Genomic DNA, 20,070 nt, shown 5'->3' with positions numbered 1-20,070 from the left:
ACAACAGACAATAGGTAGGGCGAGGAGGTGTAACTCGGTGATATAGGGTAACAGGTGGAATAGGACACGTGACACAACAGAATCGCAACATAGGGATAGCAATAGATCAAAAGAGCATGTAAATGTAAAATAGGTGAAGGGGTGGGCTCGCCTGTCAAATCGGAAGAGGAAACACGAACGCAATCTTCAGGGGTGATGTAGAGGAACTCCTCCCGAACTGCTCGGTGTCGATGTCTACTCGAGAAGAACCAAATAGCACATACAAGAAAGTAATAGCACAAATCAATACAAGAAAATGCAATGCGCAGTATGATGCATGAGATGCAAAGGTTTCATACATAGCATAATTAAGTGGGGTTTGCAAAGAGTCACAAGAAATGATAAACACCCTCACATAACATTTAGTTCAAGTTGCAATTCTAATTTGGCCGAACCAGGGATGCGGACAATGATGCATGAAATGTTGATATTTGAATTCCTCATGTTTTTCTGATGCATAAGGATATAAAGTTTATTAAATTTGGAATTATAGAACTCAAGTTATGGTTTATGTAAGATTTGTCAATTTTAGTTCAGATTTGAAAGTGGTCAAAATTTTATTTGTTCAAAAGCTGAAACAAAATTCATGGTTGAGTAGATCATGTTTTTCTGAACAACTTGGATATAAAGTTTGCAAAGTTTGGACAAGTATAAGTGTAGTTTTAAAAGATTTGAAAAGTGACCAGGTTACAAATAAGGTAAAGTAGGTCTCCGGGTTAACTGAAAAACGTGACAGCTGAACTGAAAACTGTGACACTTGCGATTCCTGTAGAGGCATTTCTGCACGGATTTTAAAGCGTCGGAAACGATGAATCTGGGCAGACCTAGGTGGGGCTTCGATGTATTTGAGCAAGAAGAAGGTACCAAGATTCAAATAGGACAGGTTTGGGTAGATTTGGTGCACTGTACACGGGGAGACTCGCCGGGAAACTGACCGACGAAACAGCAAGCTGAACTGAAATCTGGAATCTGTTTCTGGACCAAACTTTGAACGACAATGGCGACGTCGTTTCTGCGCCGATTTGGGTGATTCAAAAACATAGATGAAGCCTGAGATGTTGTGCATCTAGAGGTAAAAGAAGCGCGTGCTGAAACGACCTGGAACGCCGGTGAGCTTCGTCGGAGAATGGAACAGAGACACGGCGAAAACTGAAACTAAACAGAATCTGTTTTCTGGACAGATCTTTGAACGAATGTGGCATCGTCTACAGGAAACGAAATTGATTGATTCCAAAACGAAAGTTGTAGCCCTTCGTCTCAGCTTTCCAACGGTGTGAATAACGCAAGCTGGAGTGGCCTGTGCTGGCGAGGAGAAGTGTCGAAAGACAGGTGCTGTGAGAAGAAAAACTGGGCGTTTTTTTATGTGAACTCGATCTCGCCTGATCTCGTATCTCCTTCTCAACTCGGACCAGATGAAGCAAGGAAACAAGTAGGAAGGTCAGGGCATGTGGCTGCTCACCCTGGAGGTGTCGACGAAGAGGAAGAAACGGCAGGGGAGGTCGCCGGCGTCGTAGATGAAGGTGAAGCCGGGGCACACGAGGCAGAAGTGGAGGCACGTTCGAGCAGCCGCGGCGTCTCCAGCTCTGCGAAGCGGACCAGGACGGAGAGGAAGGAACGGTGGCTCAATTCCACCGCTCAGACGAGGCCGAGGGTGGCCATGGCGTCGGCGTCGACGAGGTAGACGGCGGGGTTTTCTCACGATGAGGGTTTTTGGGAGGAGACAGAGACGGTGGCGGCGGCTTGGAGAGGAAAAGGAAGATGGGTAGGGTTTGCTGGGATGATTTTGTTGCTCAAGGAGAGAGGGGAAAGTGCTTGGAGCAGGTGGGGAAGAAAAGAGCACGCACTGCTCGTGCTCTGTACGGAAAGCAAGGAGCAGGGCGCTGCCTTGTCGTTCCAGGAAAGAAAGAAAACAAAATGGTCATATGGGCTTGCTCCAGGAAGAGAACAGAGAGCTTGGGCTGATTTTCTTTTATTTCTTTTATTCCTTTTTCTTTCTCAGATTTTATTTGAACCATTGGAAAACAAATTTGGATTTGAAACAAAGATAGAGACAAGTGAGAGGAATAGTTTCAACATAAATATTTTTATTTGTAAACAAGACAAACATTTTGAACATTGCAAATACATGCTTAAGTTGATTAATTGCAAAGTAAGATATTAAAGAGAGGGGTTTAATATCAACCCATATTTACTAGAAAAATTGGCATGACATTTTTGAAAAAGGTCAAGTGATAGGAAATAGGTTTAGGCTTTGGCTTTTCTTGTAACATCACAAGTGGTGAGATGAAACAAGAGGAAGAAGGAGGGAGAACAACACTTAAAATAAAGAACAACAAAAACCAAAATGCAATTTGATAAAAAAAACCAAAGGTGACATGATATGACATGCATGATGCAAATATGATGCATAAACATGGAAAGTAAAGATGGTGGCTCACTTGGGATGTTACAAACGCCCCCCCTTGAAGGAATCGCGCCCCGAGATTCTCAGGTAGAAGAGAAGAAGGACGGGTACTCGGAACGGAGTTGATCTTCCCGCTCCCAAGTTGCTTCTTTATCAGAATGGTCCGACCACTGCACCTTGAGGAACTTGACAGAGTTGTTGCGAGTTCGACGTTCAGCTTCATCAAGAATCCGAACGGGATGCTCTTTGTATGAGAGGTCTTCTTGGAGGTCAATGGACTCGTGATCAACTGCACGGCCCGGATCTTTGAAGCACTTCTTGAGCTGTGACACGTGGAAGACATCGTGCACTTTGGAGAGCTTCTCAGGGAGTTCAAGGAGGTAAGCGACTTCACCACGCTTTGCTAGAACTTTGAAAGGACCAATGTATCTTGGCGCCAGCTTGCCTTTGATACCGAAGCGATGAGTGCCCCTCATAGGAGTAACACGAAGGTAGGCTTGATCACCAGGATGATATAACATATCACGGTGCTTGCTATCATAATAGCTTTTCTGTCGAGACTGTGCTATCTTCAGATTGTCACGAATGATTCGCACCTTTTCTTCAGCCTCGTTGATGACATCGGGGCCAAAGATTTGCCTTTCACCGGTTTCAGACCAGTTTAGAGGTGTTCTGCATTTGCGACCATAGAGAGCTTCGAAGGGTGCCATGCCCAAACTAGCTTGATAGCTGTTGTTGTAAGAGAACTCAGCGAATGGAAGGCATTCTTCCCATTTCATGCCGAAGGAGATAACACAGGCACGGAGCATGTCCTCGAGAATCTGATTGACTCTTTCGACTTGCCCACTCGTTTGAGGATGGTAAGCTGTGCTGAAGAGCAGATTAGTTCCCATAGCTTTCTGAAAACTAGCCCAAAACCTGGAAGTGAAGATACTTCCGCGATCAGAGCTTATTTCCAAGGGAACACCATGAAGAGAGACGATCTTTGCGATGTAGAGCTCAGCCAACTGACTAGCAGATATTGTCTCTTTGACAGGAAGGAAGTGAGCAACCTTGGAAAGACGGTCGATCACCACGAAGATAGCATCATTGCCTTTGCGAGACTTTGGAAAACCAGTTATGAAATCCATCTCAATCTTATCCCATTTCCAATCAGGAATTTTCAGGGGTTGGAGGACACCGGCAGGTCTCTGATGTTCTGCTTTAACACGGCGACAGACATCACACTCTGAAACATATCGAGCGATATCACTTTTCATCCTAGTCCACCAATAGGTAGACTTGATATCGAGGTACATCTTTGTGCTGCCAGGATGGATAGAAAGAGGAGTGTCATGAGCTTCTTTGAGAATGAGGCTTCTGAGGTTTGGATCCTTCGGAACAACAATTCGACCTTGGAAGAAGAGAGTTCCTTGATCGTCGATAGAGAAGGACTTGTACTTGGGCTTGTGCATGTTCTCTTTGATGTTTTTGATACAACCATCTCTTAACTGTCCGGTTCGTATCTTATCTTCAAGAGTTTGCGTGATCACCAAGTTTGCAAGGTAGCCTTGGGGAACAAGCTCAAGATTCAATTTCCTGAATTCTTCATAAAGAGCAGGTTGACTTTCTTGAATCATGAGATTGTTGCAATAGGACTTGCGACTAAGGGCGTCAGCCATGACATTAGCTTTGCCTGGAGTGTAGCTGATAGACAGATCAAAGTCCTTGATGGTTTCCATCCATCTCGTTTGACGGAGGTTCAAGTTGTAGGATAACGTTGCATAGAAAACAAAAATTTTCCTACCGCGAACACGCAATCCAAGCCAAGATGCAATCTAGAAGACGGTAGCAACGAGGGGGTATCGAGTCTCACCCTTGAAGAGATTCCAAAGCCTACAAGATGAGGCTCTTGTTGCTGCGGTAGACGATCACTTGCCGCTTGCAAAAGCGCGTAGAAGATCTTGATCACGATCGGTTCCAGCGCCACGAACGGGCAGCACCTCCGTACTCGGTCACACGTTCGGTTGTTGATGAAGACGACGTCCACCTCCCCGTTCCAGCGGGCAGCGGAAGTAGTAGCTCCTCTTGAATCCGACAGCACGACGGCGTGGTGTCGGTGGCGGTGTAGAAGTCCGGCGGAGCTTCGCTAAGCTACGCGGGCAATATGAAGTGGAGGAGCAAAGCTAGGGTTTGGGAGGGGGTGGCCGGCCACTCAAGGGGGGCGGCCAAGCTATGGTCTTGGGGTGGCCGGCCCCCTCCCTTGGCCCCTCATTATATAGGTGGATCCCAAGTGTTGGTGTCCAAGTCTTCGAATAAGACCCGAAACCAAAACCTTCCATAGGAGGGGGGAAACCTAGCCCAACTAGGACTCCCACCCAAAGGTGGGATTCCCACCTCCCATGTGGGGGGTGGCCGACCCCCTATGGTGGAGTCCACTTGGGACTCCACCCCCACTAGGGCTGGCCGGCCATGGAGGTGGAGTCCCTTGTGGACTCCACCTTCCTTGGTGGTTTCTTCCGGACTTTTCTAGAACCTTCTAGAACCTTCCATAGAACCTTCCGCGACATTTTATTTCACATAAAATGACATCCTATATATGAATCTTATTCTCCGGACCATTCCGGAACTCCTCGTGATGTCCGGGATCTCATCCGGGACTCAGAACAAATATTCGAACTCCATTCCATAATTCAAGTGCTACCATTTCAACATCCAACTTTAAGTGTGTCACCCTACGGTTCGAGAACTATGTGGACATGGTTGAGTACTCACTCCGACCAATAACCAATAGCGGGATCTGGAGATCCATAATGGCTCCCACATATTCAACGATGACTTTAGTGATCGAATGAACCATTCACATAAATTACCAATTCCCTTTGTCTCGCGATATTTTACTTGTCCGAGGTTTGATCTTCGGTATCACTTTATACCTTGTTCAACCTCGTCTCCTGACAAGTACTCTTTACTCGTACCGTGGTATGTGGTCTCTTATGAACTCATTCATATGCTTGCAAGACATTAGACGACATTCCACCGAGAGGGCCCGAGTATATCTATCCGTCATCGGGATGGACAAATCCCACCGTTGATCCATATGCCTCAACTCATACTTTCCGGATACTTAATCCCACCTTTATAGCCACCCATTTACGCAGTGGTGTTTGGTGTAATCAAAGTACCTTTCCGGTATAAGTGATTTACATGATCTCATGGTCATAAGGACTAGGTAACTATGTATCGAAAGCTTATAGCAAATAACTTAATGACGAGATCTTATGCTACGCTTAATTGGGTGTGTCCATTACATCATTCACACAATGACATAACCTTGTTATTAATAACATCCAATGTTCATGATTATGAAACTAATCATCCATTAATCAACAAGCTAGTTTAAGAGGCATACTAGGGACTTCTTGTTTGTCTACATATCACACATGTACTAATGTTTCGGTTAATACAATTCTAGCATGATATATAAACATTTATCATAAACATAAAGATATAAATAATAACCACTTTATTATTGCCTCTAGGGCATATCTCCTTCAGTCTCCCACTTGCACTAGAGTCAATAATCTAGATTACATTGTAATATACCTAACACCCATGGCATTTTGGTGTTGGTCATGCTTTGCCCTAGGGAGAGCTTTAGTCAACGGATCTGCTACATTCGGATCGGTGTGTACTTTGCAAATCTTTACTTCTCCATCTTCGATGTACTCGCGAATCGAGTGGTAACGCAGCTTGATATGCTTCAGCCTCTTGTGTGACCTTGGCTCTTGTGCATTGGCGATGGCACCCATGTTATCACAAGAAATGATTAATGGGTCCAATGCACTAGGAACCACACCGAGCTCTACAATGAACCTCTTCATCCATACCGCTTCGATGAAGCCTCGAAGCCGCTTATGTACTCGATTCTGTTGAAGACTTCGCCACCGTGCACCGCTTCGAGCTTGCCCAGCTTATCGCAGCACCATTCAATATAAACACGTACCCAGATTGTGACTTAGAGTCATCGGGATCGGTGTTCCAACTTGCATCGGTGTAACTTGTTACAACGAGCTCTTGGTCACCTCCATAACAAAGAAACATATCCTTAGTTCTTTTCAAGTACTTCAGATATTCTTGACCGCTGTCCGGTGTTCCATTCCTGGATCACTTTGATATCTGCTAGTCAAACTAACAGCATGTGCTATATCCGGTCTTGTACATAGCATGGCATACATGATAGATCCTATCGCCGAGGCATAGGGGATGTTACTCATCCTTTCTCTTTCTTCTGCCGTAGCCGGTCCTTGAGTTTTACTCAATACCTTGCACGGTAACATAGGTAAGAACCCTTTCTTACTTTCGTCCATTCTAAACTTCTTTAGAATCTTGTCCAGATATGTACTCTGTGATAGCCCTATTAGGCGTCTTGATCTATCTCTATAAATCTTGATGCCTAATATATACGATGCTTCACCAAGGTCTTTCATTGAAAAACTATTATTCAAATAACCCTTAACATCGCTTAATAGTTCTATATCATTCCCGATCAATAATATGTCATCTACATATAATATCAGGAATGCTACAGAGCTCCCACTCACTTTCTTGTAAATACAGGCCTCTCCATGACACTGTATAAACCCGAAGTCTTTGATCACCTTATCAAAGCGTCGGTTCCAACTTCTTGATGCTTGCTTCAGTCCATAGATTGAACGCTGAAGTTTGCATACTTTGTCAGACATTTTTAGGATCGACAAAACCTTTGGGTTGTACCATATACAACTCTTCCTCAATGTCTCCATTAAGGAACGCCGTTTTGACATCCATCTCGCCAAATCTCATAATCGAAAAATGCAGCTATTGCTAACAAAATCCTCACAGATTTTAGCTTCGCTACGAGTGAGAAAGTCTCATCGTAGTCAACTCCTTGAATTTGTCGGAAACCCTTTGCGACAAATCGAGCTTTATAGACAGTAATATTACCATCGACATCTGTTTTTCTCTTGAAGATCCATTTATTCTCGACAGCCTTTCGGCTATCGGGTAAGTCTACCAAAGTCCATACTTTGTTATCATACATGGATCCCATTTCGGATTTCATGGATTCTTGCCATTTGTTAGAATCTGGGCTCATCATTGCTTCTTCATACGTCGCAGTGTCCTCATCATTGTTATCTACAATCATGACATTTAGACAAGGATCATACCAATCAGGAGTGGCACGTTCCCTTGTCGATCTGCGAGGTTCGATGGTTTCCTCGTTCGAAGTTTCATGATCATTATCATTAGCTTCCTCTGTTGCCGGTGTAGGCGGTACAGTACAACTTCCGATCGCGCTACTCGATCAACGAGTATAGATTCATCAATCTCATCGAGTTCTACTTTTCTTCCAGTCACTTCTTTAGTGAGAAATTCTTTCTCAAGAAAGGTTCCGTTCTTAGCAACAAAGATTTTGCCTTCGGATCTGTGATAGAAAGTGTACCCTATAGTTTCCTTAGGGTAACCTATGAAGACGCATTTCTCGCTTTGGGTTCTAGCTTGTCCGGTTGTAACTTCTTTACATAGGCTTCGCAACCCCAAACTTTCAGAACGACAGCTTAGGTTTCTTATTAAACCATAATTCATACGGTGTCGTTTCTACAGATTTTGATGGTGCTCTATTTAAAGTGAATGCGGCTGTCTCTAATGCATAACTCCAAAATGATAACGGCAAATCAGTAAGAGACATCATACTACGAACCATATCTAAGAGAGTTCGATTACGACGTTCGGACACACCGTTTCGTTGAGGTGTTCCCCGGCGGTGTCAATTGTGAAAGTATTCCGCATTTCTTTAAATGCATGCCAAACTCATAACTCAGATATTCACCTCCACGATCAGATCGTAGAAATTTGATCTTCTTGTTACGTTGATTTTCTACTTCACTTTGAAATTCCTTAAACTTCTCGAAAGTTTCGGATTTATGTTTCATGAAATAGATATACCCATATCTACTCAGATCATCTCGTGAAGGTTAGAACATAACGATAACCACGCGCGATGCTACGCTCATTGGTCCACATACATCGGTATGTATGATTTCCAATAAGTCGAGCTCGCTCCATCATACCGAAAATGGAGTCTTTGTCATTTTTCCCATTAGACATGCTTCGCATCTATCAAGTGACTCAAAGTCAAGTGATTCAAGTAATCCATCGGTATGGAGTTTCTTCATGCGTTTCACTCCAATATGACCAAGGCAGCGATTACACATATAAGTAGAATTATCATTAAGTTTAATTCGCTTAGCATCAATGTTATGTATATGCGTATCACTACTATCGAGATCTAACAGAAATAAGCCATTCTTTTGTGGTGCTCGACCATAAAAGATATTATTCATAAAAATAGAACAACCATTATTCTCAGACTTGAATGAATAACCGTCTTGCATTAAACAAGATCCAGATATAATGTTCATGCTCAACGCAGGTACATAATAGCAATTATTTAGGCTTAAAACTAATCCCGAAGGTAGATGTAGAGGAAGTGTGCCGACCGCGATCACATTGACCTTGGATCCATTTCCAACGCGCATCATTACTTCATCTTTCAAATGTCGTTTATTCTTTAGTTCCTGTTTCGAGTTACAAATATGAGCAACCGAACCAGATCAAATACCCGTGTACTAGAACGAGAACTAGTGAGAAAAACATCAATAACATGTAAATCAGATAAAACTTCTTTCATCTTCTTGACAAGGCCGCTCTTCAGATCAGCCAGATACATGGAGCAATTACGCTTCCAGTTGTCCCTTCTCCTTGCGCATATAGCACTCAAAGCATCGGGCTTAGGGCCGTTCTTAGGTTTCATAGGAGGCGTGGCAGCTTTCTTGCCACCCTTCTTGAATTTTCCCTTAGACTTGCCCCTGTTTCTTGAAACTGGTGGTCTTGTTGACCATCAACACTTGGTGCTCTTTCTTGATCTCAATCTCAGCAGCTTTTAGCATGCCAAAGAGTTCGTGTAACTCCTTGTTCATGTTCTCGCATATTGTAGTTCATCACAAAGTTCTTGTAACTTGGTGGCGTGATTGAAGGACACGATTAATCCCGATCTGTTAGGAATCACTATTCCCAAGTCACTGAGTTTCTTCGCATGCCCGGTCATGGCGAGCATGTGCTCACTAACGGAGCTGCCTTCTTCCATCATACAATTGAAGAAATGTTTCGATGCTTCATAGCATTCCATCGCCGCATGAGTCTCGAATATAGCTTTCAGCTCATTCATCAACTCATGAGGATCATGGTGCTCAAAACGTTTTTGAAGATCGGATTCCAGATCGCACAGATGGCACACTGAACTTGAGAGTACCGAGTTTTCCGAGTCGCGTAAACAGCTTTTACTTCATCGGATTCATCTTCTGCAGGAGGGTCACCTAGCGGTGCATCAAGCACAAATTGCAGATTTCCGCCAGAGAGGAAGATCCTCACATGACGGAACCAGTCGGTGAAGTTGCTACCGTTGCTCTTAAGTTTCTCTTTCTCTAGGAACTGATTAAAATTGATTGGGGACGCCATCTCTACAACATATATTTGCAATAGTTTAGACTAAGTTTATGACAAATTGAGTTCAAATTTTAATTCAACATAATTAAAAACCTAAGTGAACTCCCACTCAAAACAATATCCCTCGCATTGTCTTAGTGATCACACGAACCAAATCCACCGCACCTAAACCCGATCATCACGAGAAAAGGTGTGATTTCAATGGCGAACACTCAAAGTGTTCATCATATCAACCATATGATTCATGCTCTACCTTTCGGTATCACGTGTTCCGAGACCATGTCTGTACATGCTAGGCTCGTCAAGGCCACCTTAGTATCCGCATGTGCAAAACTGTCTTGCACCCGTTGTATGTACTTATCGAATCTATCACATCCGATCATCACGAGATGCTTCGAAACGATAAGACTTGATAACGGTGCTACTAAGGATGAACACTTTATTATCTTGAGATTTTAGTGAGGGATCATCTTATAATGCTACCGTCGCGATCTAAGCAAAATAAGATGCATAAAAGGATTAACATCACATGCGCTCATATGTGATATGATATGGCCCTTTGTCTTTGCGCCTTTGATCTTCATCTCCAAAGCACGGACATGATCTCCATCATCTTCGGGCATGATCTCCATCATCGTCGGCGAAGCACCAAGGTCAATGGCACCGTCTTCATGATTGTCCTCCATGTAGCAACTATTACAACTACTTTGAAATACTACTCAACATGAAATTTAAAGACAACCATAAGGCTCCTGCCGGTTGCCACAATACAATAATGATCATCTCATACATATTCATCATCACATTATGGCCATATCACATCACCAAACCCTGCAAAAACAAGTTAGACGCTCTCTAATTTGGTTTGCATATTTTACGTGGTTTAGGGTTTTCGATATAGATCTAATCTACCTACGAACATGAACCACAACGTTGATACTAATGTTGTCAATAGAAGAGTAAATTGAATCTTTACTATAGTAGGAGAGACAGACACCCGCAAAGCCTCTTATGCAATACAAGTTGCATGTCGAACGAGGAACAAGTCTCATGAACGCGGTCATGTAAAGTTAGTCCGAGCCGCTTCATCCCACTATGCCATAAAGATGCAAAGTACTCAAACTAAAGATAACAAGAGCATCAACGCCCACAAACCATTGTGTTCTACTCGTGCAACCATCTATGCATAGACACGGCTCGATACCACCGTAGGATAACGTTGCATAGAAAACAAAAATTTTCCTACCGCGAACACGCAATCCAAGCCAAGATGCAATCTAGAAGACGGTAGCAACGAGGGGGTATCGAGTCTCACCCTTGAAGAGATTCCAAAGCCTACAAGATGAGGCTCTTGTTGCTGCGGTAGACGATCACTTGCCGCTTGCAAAAGCGCGTAGAAGATCTTGATCACGATCGGTTCCGGCGCCACGAACGGGCAGCACCTCCGTACTCGGTCACACGTTCGGTTGTTGATGAAGACGACGTCCACCTCCCCGTTCCAGCGGGCAGCGGAAGTAGTAGCTCCTCTTGAATCCGACAGCACGACGGGGTGGTGTCGGTGGCGGTGTAGAAGTCCGGCGGAGCTTCGCTAAGCTACGCGGGCAATATGAAGTGGAGGAGCAAAGCTAGGGTTTGGGAGGGGGTGGCCGGCCACTCAAGGGGGGCGGCCAAGCTATGGTCTTGGGGTGGCCGGCCCCCTCCCTTGGCCCCTCATTATATAGGTGGATCCCAAGTGTTGGTGTCCAAGTCTTCGAATAAGACCCGAAACCAAAACCTTCCATAGGAGGGGGGAAACCTAGCCCAACTAGGACTCCCACCCAAAGGTGGGATTCCCACCTCCCATGTGGGGGGGGGGTGGCCGACCCCCTATGGTGGAGTCCACTTGGGACTCCACCCCCACTAGGGCTGGCCGGCCATGGAGGTGGAGTCCCTTGTGGACTCCACCTTCCTTGGTGGTTTCTTCCGGACTTTTCTAGAACCTTCTAGAACCTTCCATAGAACCTTCCGCGACATTTTATTTCACATAAAATGACATCCTATATATGAATCTTATTCTCCGGACCATTCCGGAACTCCTCGTGATGTCCGGGATCTCATCCGGGACTCCGAACAAATATTCGAACTCCATTCCATAATTCAAGTGCTACCATTTCAACATCCAACTTTAAGTGTGTCACTCTACGGTTCGAGAACTATGTGGACATGGTTGAGTACTCACTCCGACCAATAACCAATAGCGGGATCTGGAGATCCATAATGGCTCCCACATATTCAACGATGACTTTAGTGATCGAATGAACCATTCACATAAATTACCAATTCCCTTTGTCTCGCGATATTTTACTTGTCCGAGGTTTGATCTTCGGTATCACTTTATACCTTGTTCAACCTCGTCTCCTGACAAGTACTCTTTACTCGTACCGTGGTATGTGGTCTCTTATGAACTCATTCATATGCTTGCAAGACATTAGACGACATTCCACCGAGAGGGCCCAGAGTATATCTATCCGTCATCGGGATGGACAAATCCCACTGTTGATCCATATGCCTCAACTCATACTTTCCGGATACTTAATCCCACCTTTATAGCCACCCATTTACGCAGTGGTGTTTGGTGTAATCAAAGTACCTTTCCGGTATAAGTGATTTACATGATCTCATGGTCATAAGGACTAGGTAACTATGTATCGAAAGCTTATAGCAAATAACTTAATGACGAGATCTTATGCTACGCTTAATTGGGTGTGTCCATTACATCATTCACACAATGACATAACCTTGTTATTAATAACATCCAATGTTCATGATTATGAAACTAATCATCCATTAATCAACAAGCTAGTTTAAGAGGCATACTAGGGACTTCTTGTTTGTCTACATATCACACATGTACTAATGTTTCGGTTAATACAATTCTAGCATGATATATAAACATTTATCATAAACATAAAGATATAAATAATAACCACTTTATTATTGCCTCTAGGGCATATCTCCTTCACAAGTTGGGTTGGGTGAAGATGTATTTGAGACTCTTGTGGTCAGTGAAGATCTCACATTTGTTGCCTAACAAGTATTGTCGCCATGTTATTAAAGCATGTAACACGGCTGCAAGCTCAAGATCATGTGTGGAATAGTTGAGTTCATGCTTTTTCAACTGACGAGAAGCATACGCCACAACTTGACGTTCTTGCATGAGGACGGCGCCTAGGCCATGAAGAGAGGCATCACAGAATATATGGAAAGGCTTAGAAGTATCTGGAAGAACAAGGACAGGTGTGGAAGTGAGCTTCTGCTTGAGGAGGTCAAAGCTTTCTTGGCATTGAGGAGACCAAAGGAACTTCTTGTCTTTCTTCAGGAGATCTGTAAGAGGCTTGGCGATCTTGGAGAAATTCTCAACAAAGCGGCGGCAGTAACTTGCCAAACCGAGGAAGCTTCTCACTTGCTTGACATTCTTCGGAGGAAGCCATTCAACGATTGCCTTCACTGTTTCAGGATTGACAGCAATTCCTTTTCCCGAAATGACATGGCCAAGATAGACAACTTGAGGAAGCCAGAATTCGCATTTGGAGAACTTGGCATAGAGGCGATGTTCACGAAGCTTCATGAGGATGAGGCGAAGATGCTCTTCATGCTCCTCATTGGACTTGGAGTAGACAAGGATATCATCGAGATAGACTACCACAAACTTGTCGAGGTACTCCATGAAAATGTAGTTCATCAACCGAGAGAAAGTGGCAGGAGCATTAGTGAGGCCAAAGGACATGACGGTGTATTCATAGAGACCATAACGAGTTTTGAAGGCTGTCTTGGGTACATCCTCCTTGCGGATTTTGATTTGGTGATAACCACTTCTCAAATCCATCTTAGAGAACACAGTTGCACCCGCAAGCTGATCAAAGAGTTCATTGATGCGAGGAAGAGGATATGTATTCTTGATCGTTTTCTCATTGAGAGGGCGGTAGTCAACCACCAATCGATCAGTTTTATCCTTTTTCTTGACGAAGATGGTAGGACATCCCCATGGAGAAGTGCTTGGCTGAATGAAACCAAGTTTTTGCAACTCGTCAAGCTGCTTCTTGAGTTCAGCTAACTCATTGGGACCCATCTTGTAAGGCCGCTTGGAGATAGGAGCTGTACCAGGTTCTAGTTCGATGACGAACTCAACAGCCCTGTCAGGTGGCATACCCGGAAGTTCTTCAGGAAAGACATCGGGAAAGTCGCAAACCACCGGTATAGACTCAAGCTCCGGAAGAGAGCTAGGATTCAAAGCGAAGAGCTGAACGGAAGGTGTCTCAGAAGGTGAATAGACTATGTGGCCTGTCGAAGTAGGAAGGGAAACTGAATGCTTGGCACAATCAATAACAGCTTTGTTGGCCTTCAACCAATCCATGCTGAGAATGACATCAATGTCCGAACTGCCGAGAGCTATGAGTGAAGCAAGAAACATATAGCCTCCAATGAGAATCTGATTCCCATGGCTTATCTTGGAAACTATCAACTGCGCTCCCGGGGAATTCACCGTGAGGTTACTGGGCAGTGGAACCATAGGTAACTCATGCTTTTGAACAAAACTTGAGGACACGAAAGAAAGTGCCGCTCCTGTATCAAACAGAACTTTTGCTGGGATCGAGTTCACAGGAAGAACACCAAGCATGATGTCAGGTGCCCTTTTAGCTTGGACAGCTGTGACATTGTTTACCCATACACTTCTCGTACCAGGCTTATTGTTATAGTTGAAAGCCTTTGACGGTTGTAGAGACTTGTTCTGATAGCAATTGCGTGAAGTGTGTCCTGGATCACCACACTTGAAGCAAACTTTTGCAGAAGGGCGAGGACCCATTGGTCTTGCCAGAACTTCAGAACTAGGCCTTTGCTGAGCATCAACACGGTGACTTTGCTTAGCTTGATTGCCAGACCTTTGATGAACTTGAGATCCCCTTGGAACAACAACAGGGGTGGGAGGGCGGGAAACAAAACCACTCGATTCAGGCATGTAGGTGGGTTGTGCAGGAGCAGCATAAGGAACCCAAATCCTACGTTTCCGAGGAGGCATAGCAGTTGCTGAGGAAGAAGCTGCTTCACGAGAGCGCTTACGAGACTCTTCTAGCATTGCACGACCATACTCTTCTTGGAGCGCTGTGTTAACGAGCTCCTCGAAGGTATTGCACTTGACCAAGAGTATAGCATACTTGATCTCTGGGTTCATGCCTTTGCGAAACATGGCTTGCTTTTTGGCATCTGTAGATACCTCATCTCCAGCATAACGAGCCAGTTTTAAGAAAGCATCTCTATAAGCCAGCACAGTGTTGCTGCCTTGAGACAAATTGCAGAACTCTTCTCGCTTTCTCTCCAGGATGCTGTCAGGGATGTGATGACGCTTGAAGAGAAGCTGAAACTCATCCCAGGTAATGTCTGCATCTGGTGCTTTCATCAGCAGATGATTGTCCCACCATGCGGCTGAGACTCCACGAAGAAGATAAGTCACATAAGGAACACGGTCCTCATCAGCTACATGTGCCACAGTGATAGTCTTGTTCATCTCGCATAACCAATCATCAGCATCAATTGGCTCTGCGGTGACATCAAAAGTGCGCGGGTTGAGCTGGAGAAACTCCTGAATAGTGACACGTGCATTGCCACCATTGATTCTGTCCTGGTTTAGCTGCATCTGATTTAGGACTTGCGCCATTTTAACCAGAGTTTGGTCCACTTCAGGTGGAGGATCATCTTCACCACTCTCCATTCTGAGTAAAGACACCAAGGTTAGCACAATCATGGATAATGAAAAACCCAATATTAGTGCTTAACAGGAACTTCAGAAGATAACAAGAGACAAGACATAGCTATCATCAATGTACAAGAATTCAAGCACACGAGAGCTAGCCATAACATGTAGAAGGTTAGCCGATAACAACAAGAATATTTCACAGATCTCGCAAGATAGTGATATGTAGCTATACAGAACTTCAGCATTAACAAGTGTCAATAACTTAGGTCGTGTTGACACTAGTTATGCATATTGGAGGAGAACAACAAGGTAAAAGCTTGACGAAACAACTCCGGAGAAGGAAGGTTGATGTATGCACCGGAACAAAGAAGTGGTCGAGATAGCACCAACACAACAGAGAGAGCATGTTGGCATGAAAATACCAACATTGCAAAGGAACAGATTATATGGTGGAGATTGATAGCAAATGATATTGAAGCAACCATAGTACAGAAAATTTTCAAAAAACACTTTTCCCTATGGCACTATGGTTTCCCCGAACACGTCCAAACCTAGGTGAAACAAGATAAGAATAGAGTAAAACCGTTACACGTCCTTACCAGAGGATGGGTGGGTGGGGTAAGAAATAAAAGCAGAATTCCTACTCTCGCGCATAATTTTCCTATGTAGCTACTAAAATATGAGTTTCTAGACACAACTTCGTCCGCTGCAAGGGCTCCTAAAGGCAGTCCTGCTCTGATACCAAGTCTGTAAGCCCCAGGAGTAGGAAAAACCCAGAGCGCGCAGGTAAGAGGGGTTTATGTGCATGAGGTCACTACAAAGGACCGTGAGGTCGCCTCGCATTCCCAGGCATATGGGTAGGCCAAGCAACAGCTCGACACGCCCATGCACACAACACCCACCTCAAAGGCTCACGATAGGCTTTCCAAGCCTGAGTGCTTCACCTTCCTGTGCACTTCACACATACACACACTGTGCACAGGATACGAGGGTAGAATACAGCTTGAATATCACAACATGACTATGTATGACACAAAAGATGGAAATAAGGTTCATATATATAGCAACGCTCTAATGAGCAAGATCCAAATGACACTCAATAGGGAAACATATCCCAACATTACATCATACATAAGATAGCCAAAAAGTCTGGGTACAGACAAGAACCAAATGGGACTAAGAGTCCTGAAGATAATCAAGCGGTGTTCCATAACCAACAAGCCACAGGCTGCTGCCTTAGGAACGATCCTGCTACGCAACGAAGTCGTCGTCCGTGAACTCGACAAAGTAGCCACCTGCGTACTGCCCATCATCTGTCGTACCTGTTTGTCGAAAAGCGTGTTCCGGAAAAAGAGGAAGAAAAACGAGGGTAAGTACCGTTGGCACGTACTTGCGAGACAAGACCAGCTATGCTTGCTGGTGGGCGGTGTAAACTTCGCCCGGCTATATGTGGGGTTTAGCGGCAGCAAAGCAACTAACCAATAGAGACACGCTACAACATTCGTCTATCAGAGAAGATGAGAGAGCGCATAATCTAGCAGTTCTATACTCTGCAAACAAAACCCAGCCAATGCGATTCCCCTTCGCCAAGAGGTATTGCAAAGGCACTCACACTTTTGAAAGAGTTTTATTAGCAAATTATTAACAACAGGAAAATAAGGTGTAAGTTGTTCTATGATCGAGTTAAACATCTCCAAGTCGTCCATAACCGCGGACACGGCTTATCGATAAGATTTCACCCTGCAGGGATGCACTACTGTACCCATACACGCATGTCCGACTCCACAAGCAAGGGTTTTGAGAAAACTTGCCAGCGAAACCTCGCATCACAACCCCTCCCTTCACCACAGACCAAGTCCAAGAAGCCACCTATCTAGGTTAAACCCGTTTCAGAGCCCGATCGGAACTCCGACGCGGACCTAGCTGTTTGCGTCTACGGTTAAGAAGGATCAGAGCCCACTAGAGGATGACCTCTTAACAATACGTACCGCGCCTACGAGCGTGCAAGAGACAATGGGGTTACATGGCACAAAAGGCTTCCCCAAAAGTAACACCATATCATCGGACCACAAAGAAACAAGCTTGCACGCTCGGGAGAAACAAAACGTTACAAAACTAATTGTGGCACTTGGACAGTGGAAGCAGTTCCGGTAATAGGTCGAGGGGGGCCCAGTGAAACCTCCCACGTGTGGTTAGTGCGCTCAGTCTTGGATCAGAAAACAAGAACTCGTCCTAATTATAAAATTGGACACAAGTGAGCCATGGTAAAACCAAATATACAGCTGACCCACCGATGCCTCTTCTTATCCATTTTAATATTAACATTAGGTTGAGCCATGTTTATCTCCAACAACAGAATATAGCAAGTAAGACAACTACCCAACAAGATATCCCGAACATTTCGAGATATCAACAATAACCCTAAACTCGCCTACGACTCGCAAAGCTGGCAAACAACAGACAATAGGTAGGGCGAGGAGGTGTAACTCGGTGATATAGGGTAACAGGTGGAATAGGACACGTGACACAACAGAATCGCAACATAGGGATAGCAATAGATCAAAAGAGCATGTAAATGTAAAATAGGTGAAGGGGTGGGCTCGCCTGTCAAATCGGAAGAGGAAACACGAACGCAATCTTCAGGGGTGATGTAGAGGAACTCCTCCCGAACTGCTCGGTGTCGATGTCTACTCGAGAAGAACCAAATAGCACATACAAGAAAGTAATAGCACAAATCAATACAAGAAAATGCAATGCGCAGTATGATGCATGAGATGCAAAGGTTTCATACGTAGCATAATTAAGTGGGGTTTGCAAAGAGTCACAAGAAATGATAAACACCCTCACATAACATTTAGTTCAAGTTGCAATTCTAATTTGGCCGAACCAGGGATGCGGACAATGATGCATGAAATGTTGATATTTGAATTCCTCATGTTTTTCTGATGCATAAGGATATAAAGTTTATTAAATTTGGAATTATAGAACTCAAGTTATGGTTTATGTAAGATTTGTCAATTTTAGTTCAGATTTGAAAGTGGTCAAAATTTTATTTGTTCAAAAGCTGAAACAAAATTCATGGTTGAGTAGATCATGTTTTTCTGAACAACTTGGATATAAAGTTTGCAAAGTTTGGACAAGTATAAGTGTAGTTTTAAAAGATTTGAAAAGTGACCAGGTTACAAATAAGGTAAAGTAGGTCTCCGGGTTAACTGAAAAACGTGACAGCTGAACTGAAAACTGTGACACTTGCGATTCCTGTAGAGGCATTTCTGCACGGATTTTAAAGCGTCGGAAACGATGAATCTGGGCAGACCTAGGTGGCGCTTCGATGTATTTGAGCAAGAAGAAGGTACCAAGATTCAAATAGGACAGGTTTGGGTAGATTTGGTGCACTGTGTACACGGGGAGACTCGCCGGGAAACTGACCGACGAAACAGCAAGCTGAACTGAAATCTGGAATCTGTTTCTGGACCAAACTTTGAACGACAATGGCGACGTCGTTTCTGCGCCGATTTGGGTGATTCAAAAACAGAGATGAAGCCTGAGATGTTGTGCATCTAGAGGTAAAAGAAGCGCGTGCTGAAACGACCTGGAACGCCGGTGAGCTTCGTCGGAGAATGGAACAGAGACACGGCGAAAATTGAAACTAAACAGAATCTGTTTTCTGGACAGATCTTTGAACGAATGTGGCATCGTCTACAGGAAACGAAATTGATTGATTCCAAAACGAAAGTTGTAGCCCTTCGTCTCAGATTTCCAACGGTGTGAATAACGCAAGCTGGAGTGGCCTGTGCTGGCGAGGAGAAGTGTCGAAAGACAGGTGCTGTGAGAAGAAAAACTGGGCGTTTTTTTATGTGAACTCGATCTCGCCTGATCTCGTATCTCCTTCTCAACTCGGACCAGATGAAGCAAGGAAACAAGTAGGAAGGTCAGGGCATGTGGCTGCTCACCCTGGAGGTGTCGACGAAGAGGAAGAAACGGCAGGGGAGGTCGCCGGCGTCGTAGATGAAGGTGAAGCCGGGGCACACGAGGCAGAAGTGGAGGCACGTTCGAGCAGCCGCGGCGTCTCCAGCTCTGCGAAGCGGACCAGGACGGAGAGGAAGGAACGGTGGCTCAATTCCACCGCTCAGACGAGGCCGAGGGTGGCCATGGCGTCGGCGTCGACGAGGTAGATGGCGGGGTTTTCTCACGATGAGGGTTTTTGGGAGGAGACAGAGACGGTGGCGGCGGCTTGGAGAGGAAAAGGAAGATGGGTAGGGTTTGCTGGGATGATTTTGTTGCTCAAGGAGAGAGGGGAAAGTGCTTGGAGCAGGTGGGGAAGAAAAGAGCACGCACTGCTCGTGCTCTGTACGGAAAGCAAGGAGGC

The 20,070-nt window shown here is 44.6% G+C and overlaps 1 protein-coding gene and 1 long non-coding RNA gene across 2 annotated transcripts; both read right to left on the bottom strand.

Moving 5' to 3' along the window:
- Positions 1-13,177: 13,177 nt before the first annotated feature.
- LOC139839068 (uncharacterized) lies at positions 13,178-15,716 on the bottom strand. The gene is made up of 2 exons (XM_071829115.1): positions 13,944-15,716; positions 13,178-13,228 (listed from the first exon to the last, which is right to left on the bottom strand). The coding sequence occupies exons 1-2, from the start codon at positions 15,714-15,716 to the stop codon at positions 13,178-13,180; spliced, it is 1,824 nt and encodes a 607-aa protein (XP_071685216.1).
- A 969-nt stretch (positions 15,717-16,685) lies between these two features.
- On the bottom strand, positions 16,686-20,053 carry LOC139830508 (uncharacterized). The gene is made up of 2 exons (XR_011742738.1): positions 19,655-20,053; positions 16,686-18,388 (listed from the first exon to the last, which is right to left on the bottom strand). It is a non-coding gene; the product is annotated as an uncharacterized lncRNA (long non-coding RNA).
- Positions 20,054-20,070: the final 17 nt, after the last annotated feature.

This window comes from Lolium perenne, chromosome 4, assembly GCF_019359855.2.
Source record: "Lolium perenne isolate Kyuss_39 chromosome 4, Kyuss_2.0, whole genome shotgun sequence".
NCBI lineage: Eukaryota > Viridiplantae > Streptophyta > Magnoliopsida > Poales > Poaceae > Lolium > Lolium perenne.
Note: the sequence above shows the minus strand (reverse complement) of the source record. Positions and strands in the feature narration are given on the sequence as shown.

Coding starts and splice junctions, on each gene's coding strand:
- LOC139839068 (XM_071829115.1), bottom strand. CDS start 15,716: ATGGAGAGTGGTGAAGATGATCCTCCACCTGAAGTGGACCAAACTCTG. Junction 13,229..13,943: donor AGGATAAAACTGATCGATTG/GTGGTTGACTAC, acceptor TTGTTCTTCCAG/ATACTTCTAAGCCTTTCCAT.